The 7,884-nt window shown below is 55.1% G+C and overlaps 1 protein-coding gene across 5 annotated transcripts in view; it reads right to left on the reverse strand.

Annotated features, from left to right (window-relative positions):
• The window catches only part of PHRF1 (PHD and ring finger domains 1), a 41,491-nt gene that overhangs the window by 29,824 nt on the left and 3,783 nt on the right, over window positions 1-7,884 (reverse strand). For 3 of the 5 annotated variants that reach the window (XM_037731122.1, XM_037731123.1, XM_037731124.1), the window contains exons 2-4: window positions 6,212-6,327; window positions 5,059-5,178; window positions 1,505-1,710 (exon numbers count right to left, since the gene is read on the reverse strand). In XM_037731122.1, the coding sequence (XP_037587050.1) occupies window positions 1,505-1,710; window positions 5,059-5,178; window positions 6,212-6,305 (420 nt within the window). In that variant the 5' untranslated portion in view covers window positions 6,306-6,327. The remainder of the gene's footprint in view (window positions 1-1,504; window positions 1,711-5,058; window positions 5,179-6,211; window positions 6,328-7,884) is intronic. The other 2 variants (XM_017507860.2, XM_017507861.2) reach the window with 1 other exon arrangement.

A 7,884-nucleotide genomic window follows, 5' to 3' on the forward strand; every position in this document is an offset into this window, starting at 1 on the left:
AAAAAAAAAAAAAAAAAAAAGAAAAGAAAAGAAAAGCTCTTTAAATGTCTTACACATCTCTTTATGATTTATTTCTAAACACAATTTTTCATCTTTACGAATCTTGTATCCGCCAATCTTGCTAAACAGCATTCTAACAGTCCATTTGTAACATTGCTTTTGTTTTTCTTTGAGATGAAGTCTCCCTCTGTCGCCAGGCTGGAATGTCATGGCATGATCTTGGCTCATGGCAACCTCTACCTCCTGGGTTCAAGCGATTCTCCTGCCTCAGCCTCCCGAGTAGCTGGGACTACAGGTTCCTGCCACCATGCCCAACTAATTTTTGTATTTTTAGTAGAGATGGGGTTTCACCGTGTTGGCCAGGCTGGTCTCGATCTGTTGACCTCCTGATCCGTCCACCTCAGCCTCCCAAAGTTCTGGGATTACCGGTGTGAGCCACCGTGCCCGGCCCCATTTATAAGGTTTCTATACTGACAAAGTTATTTGCAAACACCATCTTCTGCCCAATCCTTATCTGATAAATGCCACACAGAAGATACACAGCAAACGCTGTATCCTGTTCCTCAATTTAAATGAATGCTTCACTTGCCAAAAGAAAAGTTGAAGCCTGAATCTACTGTAGGCTGCAGACCCACCACAGCAGAACAGCAATAAGAAGTCCCAGAGCCCGACTCTGGGACACGCCACAGCCTGCCGCCAGCAGCAGCACGAGCAACGTCTGCCGGGTCCTGCTTCCAACGAGGCCGACAGGGTTTTCAGCTACATGGGGAAACAGCAGGAGGCCCCAGTCACCAGACATCCTGGGTGACGTCATGGTCATGAGGAGAGCCGAGGACAGCAGGGAGGGAGCTGAGCCCTGAGGACAGGGGTGGGTGGCTCATCACTCATCCTCGGACTGTGCGCTCTATTTTTCTGACATTTCTTACAATAAAATACTTACAAGGGAGAGGAAACTGCTTGCTTCTGAAGGTTCATTTTAATATAAAATACACTGAATATTCACAGTCAACTCTCGCCACCTGTTTTAAGGACAGTCCCTTTCGATGCTGGTTATGGTGAATGAGCGCTGAATTGTACTGTTTTATCAACTGAGAGGAGCACTGTCCGAGCAACACCACACACCCGCACACGTGCTCTGGCTCGAGGGTCCAGCTGGCCCTTCCCAAGCAGCACCGCACACGTGTTCACGTGCTTACGTGCTCCGGCTTGCAGGCCTAGAGGGTCCCTCCCTCATCCACGGTTTCTGCAGCTGGTCCCAGGAGACCACGGCCCTCCTTCTCCTGTCCAATACCGGGGCACTACAAATGCCTCACTGAGTTCACCCACGCCTCCAAGAGCCACAGTGCTCACAAAGCAAAGGCCAAGCCAGACTCAATCCTGCAGCCCTAGTGCCAGCCACAGAGGGGAGAGCTAGAACCTCGCAAGGGGCTGACCACAGGCTGGGCCGTCTGTAAGCTGGGAGGCCACCCTGAAGGGAGAAGAAGCCAACCATGGGTGAACTCACCTTGGACCATTCCACAATGCAGTCCAGGCAGAAGTAATGGGCACAGTTCTCCGGTGTCCCCACGGCCTGGTCTCTGAACGCATTGAGACAGATGGGGCAGCTCTCTGCGTCATCATCAGAATTAAAAGAGCCAGCGGCTTCCAGTTTCTCCTGAGTACTGGCTACCTCCAGCAATGTCTCCACATCATCTTCAGAATCCTCGGAACCTAGAGAGAGAGGAAATGTTTCAGCTGCGGCAAGCAGGACTGGCAGCGTGAACGGCAGCACCAGAGGCGAACAGGCCCAGCTGCGCTCGGGACGTCTGGTGAGCGGGCCCCGGCTGCGCTCGGGACGTCAGGTCTGCAGTGCAGAGCCCACCTCCCCATGCGCACACAGCCGGCCACCCACCTCCATGTCCACATTCAGCACATCCACAACCCCAGGAGCCCTACCCCAAGGGGCAGGAAGCTGAGCGTCCTGAGTGCCAGACCAGCTCCTCCAAGCTGAACCTGGGGCTGAGACAGACCCCAAGAGGCAGCCCCGGGACCCTGTCCCAGAGATGATCAGATTAATTTCTGAGCCTCCTGGCAAGCCCCTCAGCGCAGTAGCCCCCATTTCCAACACCCCCTTCTCAAAGCATTAGGGTGACGAACCATCTGCCTGCACACGTGCCCTCCTTCCGAGGTCGCCCATTCCTCTTCCCTGTGGCCACTGAGCACAACTGTTCTGGCCAATTCTGAGTGGTTCTGAGGCTGGGGCTTGGCCAGCAGGGTGAGGGAGGTGCTCTGAGTTCAACACAGCAAAGCCCACATGTGCATTTGCATTTGGTTTTCTTCCTACCGAACACACAAGTTCACACGGGCGAGAGGAGCAGACTCGGTGTGGGCAGCACTTTCCCATTCGGCCCTGAGACTCTCCTAGTTCCACTCGCGTGGATGGGACGGTGCCAGAGCTGGGACATCCCTCCCAGGACCCTGCTGTCATCCAGCAGGGGAGAGGCACGCTCGGAACAGGAATTTACACTGTTGAAGAGGCTGGGAGGAGCGAGAGCCTCAAGGGAGGCAGCAGGTAAGAATTCTCTCAGTTCCCATCCTCCATGGCTACTACCTAAAGGTGGAAACAGCAGGGGAACAAGTGATTTCCGGCAGCAAACACCAGCGTGGGAAAAGCAATGAGAACTGAAAGGTCCCGCACCCCAGTGACGCAGGCCCTGTCTGTGGAGTACCTCCCTTCTCAACACCGTGTTTCCCACCAGTTAGGGACACACTGGCTACTTCTTCATGTGGAAAGAACGGTCCTGCCGGGTGTGGTGGCTCACATCTGGAATCCCAGCACTTTGGGAGGCCAAGGCGGGTAAATCATGAGGTGAGGAGTTCAGGACCAGCCTGGCCAACATGTTGAAACCCCATCTCTACTAAAAATACAAAAATTAGCCAGGCATGGTGGCAGGCGCCTGTAATCCCAGTTACTCGGGAGGCTGGGGCAGGAGAATCACTTGAACCCAGGAGGCGGAGGTTGCAGGGAGCCAAGATCGCACCACTGCACTCTAGCCTGGGAAACAAGCAAAACGTCATCTCAAAATAAATTAAAATAAAAAAAAAGGAGGAAAAAAGAGAAGTGTTCGCTAAGGCTCTGCACACACTGGCGCACCAACACCTCTGCAGTGCCTTCCCATCCCCTTCCTTTAGGGCGCTCAGCCCTCAGGAACGCCAGGTCTCTGTAAACCCTCTGTCTCTTCACAGCCTCCAGCCATGGCCTCCCCGCCACCCCTGCCCGGCCACCTCCTCCTGCACCTCAGGTGGCAGCTCACATTCCCCAGAAGCCTCTCCCCACCCCAGGTCCATGGAGCCTGCCCATTCCTTGGACATCCACAGCTGTTGGCATCTACGACCCCATCTTCCAGCTGCTGCTACTGGAAGCTGAGCACAGACACAGTGGGGCCCTGCTGAGGCTCCCACTGCCCTCACTCCAGCCCCCAGCCCAGAGTCCAAGGAGCCCTCTGGATCTCAAGGCAAGGACAGCAAGTCACCTGGCAGCCCTGACCTCCCGTGCTTTTAACCCTGGCGATGCTGGAGCCCGTGCGAGACCTGCCGCAGATGAGCAAGAGCCCGATTCCAACGCTGACAGTAAGCAGGGGAGCCCCTCGGGACCGGCACACCCAGCAGACCCGCAAGAGCACATGCAGAGCTCGACATCGAGCTCAGGGAGGACGCCCAGCCCACACACAGAGCTCAGGCCGTCAACGCCATTCCCTCAGCAACATGCCTCACACAGAAGGGCTCCTTTCTAGAGTGTTCTAACACTGGTCACCACAGGGCTCTCACACAGATCACCGCAGCCACTTTAGGACGTGGACGTTCCAGCCCGAGGGTGAGGTCAGAAGGGAACTGGTGGGAAGGCAAAGTTCTGAGGGTGAGCTCAGCCCCCGAGGAAGCAGCCATAGCTGAGCCGGGGCGGGGCCCCCTCCCTGGGGGCCTCACAGGCAGTGTACCATGGGGGTGGCAACAGCTGACAGAGAAGGCGGTACTGCCAGTGCACCCAACAAACTTGTGCCCCCTTTGTTTTGTCTGAGACAGCGTCTCGCTCCATCACCCAGGCTGGAGCACAGTGGCACGATCACAGCTTGATGCAGGCTCAACTTCCTGGGCTCAAACGGTCCTCCCACCTCAGCCTCCTGAGTAGCAGGGATTACAGGTGCACACCACCATGCCCGGCTAATTTTTGTATTTTTTTGTACAGATGGGGTCTCACTATGTTGTCCAGGCTGGTCTCGAACTCCTGAGCTCAAGTGATCTGCCCACTTCACTGTCCCAAAGTACTGTGATTACAAGCGTGAGCCACCATGCCAGCCCTGAACTCCTTAATAAAATCACATGCATCTGTCACCTCTATCAGGGATTCTGGTCGAATGAGAGAAGGAACTACAGGAGGTCCCAGGCCAAACAAACCATGGGTCACACTAACCCCATTCAGTACCTATCTGATGACGGCAGGCCTTTGCAGGGCTGTGGGGGGGAAGGTGGTTGCCAAGACCTTACTGCTCCTTCCATGGGAAATTCCAGTCTGGTTACGTTCTCCCCAAAAACACTGCAGCTCATGCTGTTCGGTGTTCTTGGACATTTTGATTTTTTTTGCCCTCAACAGAGAAGAAACCTACTATGTTGTCAAACTGAACGTCAAAATGAAGGACTACAGGCCGGATGCGGTGGCTCACCTGAGGTCAGGAGTTCGAGACCAGCCTGGCCAACGTGGTGAAACCCCATCTCTACTAAAAATACAAAAATTAGCCAGGTTTCGGGGTACACACCTGCAATCCCAGCTACTAAGGAGGCGGAGCCAGGAGAAGCCCTTGAACCCAGGAGGCAGAGGTTGCAGTGAGCTGAGATGCCATCGTTGCACTCCCACCTGGGCAACAGAGCAAGATCCTATCTCGAAAAGAAAGGACTACAAATAAAGTGAGCCATCACCGCCGCTGAAGACGAGGCCTCACTGCAGGTGACTGCGGGGACGTGGCCAGCTGTCCCCATCATGACAAGAGGAAACACAGGAGCCGGCTTGAACACCGGCTGTCTCACCAGATCTGTCTTCCAGGTCTTCCTCCTCAGACGCCTCCTCGCCTTCCCCGTCTGTGCCATCTCCATGCTCGCTGTCACTGTCGTCCCCAGAGTCCCCACTGCTGCCGTTGCTGCTTTCTGCTAGACACCAGGGTGAGACACAGGCCGCAGGGGCGGCGTCAAGACCGCACAGCAGACGGCAGGGTTGCTTTGCACAGGCAGAGTCCTGAGGAACACGTGCTGAGCAGCTGATGGCTGCCCAGGGTGGGCAAGCTGGGGCAGATGCAGCGAAAAGCACACCCTTTCTTTTTCTTTCCCGAGACAGTGTCTCCCTCTGTCTCCCAGGATGGAGTGCGGTGGCAAGATCTCAGCTCCCTGCAACCTCCGCTTCCTGGGCTGAAGTGATTCTCTTGCCACAGACCCCCAAGTAGCTAGGCTTACAAGCACACACCACTGTGCCTAGCTAATTTTTTGTATTTTTAGTAGGGACGGGGTTTCACCATGAGGGCCAAGCTGGTTTCAAACTCCTGACCTCAAGTGATCCATCCACCTCGGCCTCCCAAAGTGTTGGGATTACAGGTGTGAGCCACTGCACCCAGCCTTTTTTTCTGAGACAGAGTCTCACACTATCACCTGGGTTGAGGTGCGGTGATGCGATCTCGGCTCACTGCAACCTCCACCTCCCGGGTTCAAGTGATTTTTCTGACTCAACTTCCCGAGTAGGTGGGACTACAGGGGCCCACCACAACACCTGGCTAATTTTTTGTATTTTTAGTAGAGACAGGGTTTCACCATGTTGGCCAGGCTGGTCTTGAACTCCTGACCCCGTGATCCACCTGCCTCAGCCTCCCAAAGTGCTGGGATTACAGGCGTGCGCCACCATGCCCAACTAATGTTTTGTATTTTTAGTAGAGACGGGGTTTCACCATGTTGACCAGGATGGTCTCGATCTCTTGACCTCGTGATCCACCCGCCTCGGCCTCCCAAAGTGCTGGGATTACAGGCGTGAGCCACCGCGCCCGGCACTACTTCCACAATTTAAAATCAAAGGATAATTTTTTTAGAGACTGAAAGCTGACAGGTGACAACCTCCAAAGGGGAGCCAACAACTGAGAGAAACACCCGGCACCCTGATCCTCCCGGGGACGCCCCTGCCTGGCGCCAGGCAGCTCACCAGAGTCGCTGGCCAGGTCCACGGGGCCGACCTGCGGGCGTCCATCTGGTCCTGGGCTCCGGGCCACAAGCTCATCCAGGCTGTCGTCATCCATTGCTGCACATCGGAGCTGAGCTCTGAAAGAAAGCCGGGAACTTCCAAACGGTCCCAGGCTGTAAAGAGCCCTCTGAAGAGTGATACCCTCTCCCTGCACACCACATCCCAGTGACAGGTCCACTGCCACGACACACGAAGGGTGAGCCCTAAGATCCGACACACAGAGCAACCCCCACCACTAAGCCCTGCGCACGATTCACATTCACAGAGCTGCCTGCAAAGCCAGATCCCAGCTGGGCATGGGGCGCGCCTGCACTCCCAGCTACTCAGGAGTCTGAGCCAAGAGGATCCCTTGAGCCCAGGCGCTTAAGTCCAGCCTGGGCAACACAGCAAGACTTCACCTCAATTTTTTGGGGGGACAGGGTCTCCTTGGGTCACCCAAGCTGGAGTACGATGGGATGACCATAGCTCACTGCAGCCTCAACCTCCTGGGCTCAAGCGATCCTCCCACCTCAGCCTCCCAAAGTTGTGGGATTACAGATGTGAGCCGCTGTACCCAGTCAAAAAAAAAATTTGTTTTTAATTAATAAAAAAAAAAATGTCACTGGTCACTGAACTGCAATAGTCCTGAGGAATCGCAACATCACATATGAACGAAACAGCCTCATCCTGAGCTGAGGCACGGCCGGGCTTTATCAGCTGAGGGCTGAGCACCAGAGGGGCCTCGGTGGCACAAGGCTACTCTCCCTGCCAAGGCTAGCCACTGCTGGGAGGCTCTGGGGCTCCTCTGACCGTACCCCAGCCCCATCCACCAGGGTGCTGCTGAGCCCCCCATGGTACCCAAAGCTGAGGAGGCAGAAGGCACGGTGGCCAGGCCCACCCTTCGGCTGCCAAGGCCACTCACCCGAGGCCCTGAGTCATCAGGGCCCCTGATGACAAGGCAAGGACCCCTGCCCTTCCCACTCTGCAAGGTCACTGTGAAGCCACACAGGACCCCGTACAAAAGCCTGGGGAAGCCTAGCTGGACACGCTCCTCCTTCCACACCAGGACTCAAACTTTGGTCCCAGATAAGGAATGAGATGCATTGCAAGTGTTTCATTTCTTGTCAGTGCTATTCACCTCGTTTCCCAGGTGACACTTGGAGGAAAGGCCTCTCCTAGAAGAGAGAGCCAGGAATCCAGCAAGGCAGTGAAGCCTGTCCTGAGGTACTCTGCTTCCCACCAGGTCCGAGCTCCAACCACCAGAGGAAACAGCATCATATCAGAGACCAGGAAGTGCCAGGGGCCCTGGAGTTCAAGGCTGCCTGGAATCAGAGCTCCCACCACAACAGGCTGCACACATGTACCACAGCAACGAGGGAAAGGGGCTGTCACTGCCACTGATGTCTAGGCACTCCGGGAGAACAATCCCCTGATGGGGCTAAGGCTCAGAGGCCAGGACGGCCTCGCTGCCCATCTGACAGGAGAGAAAACCCTGGATTCTATGATGACGCTTTTTAAAATAGGATCGTCAGTGCGATCAAACCGTCAACTCCCATATGTTACTACACCCTGGAAACAGTGATTGTAGAAATGGTTTTGCCAAAGTGGTAATTAACCTTTCTTTTTTTTTTTTTTTTTTAGACGGAGTTTCACTC

The sequence above is a fragment of the Cebus imitator genome, unplaced genomic scaffold (assembly GCF_001604975.1).
Source record: "Cebus imitator isolate Cc_AM_T3 unplaced genomic scaffold, Cebus_imitator-1.0 Scaffold384, whole genome shotgun sequence".
Classification (NCBI taxonomy): domain Eukaryota; kingdom Metazoa; phylum Chordata; class Mammalia; order Primates; family Cebidae; genus Cebus; species Cebus imitator.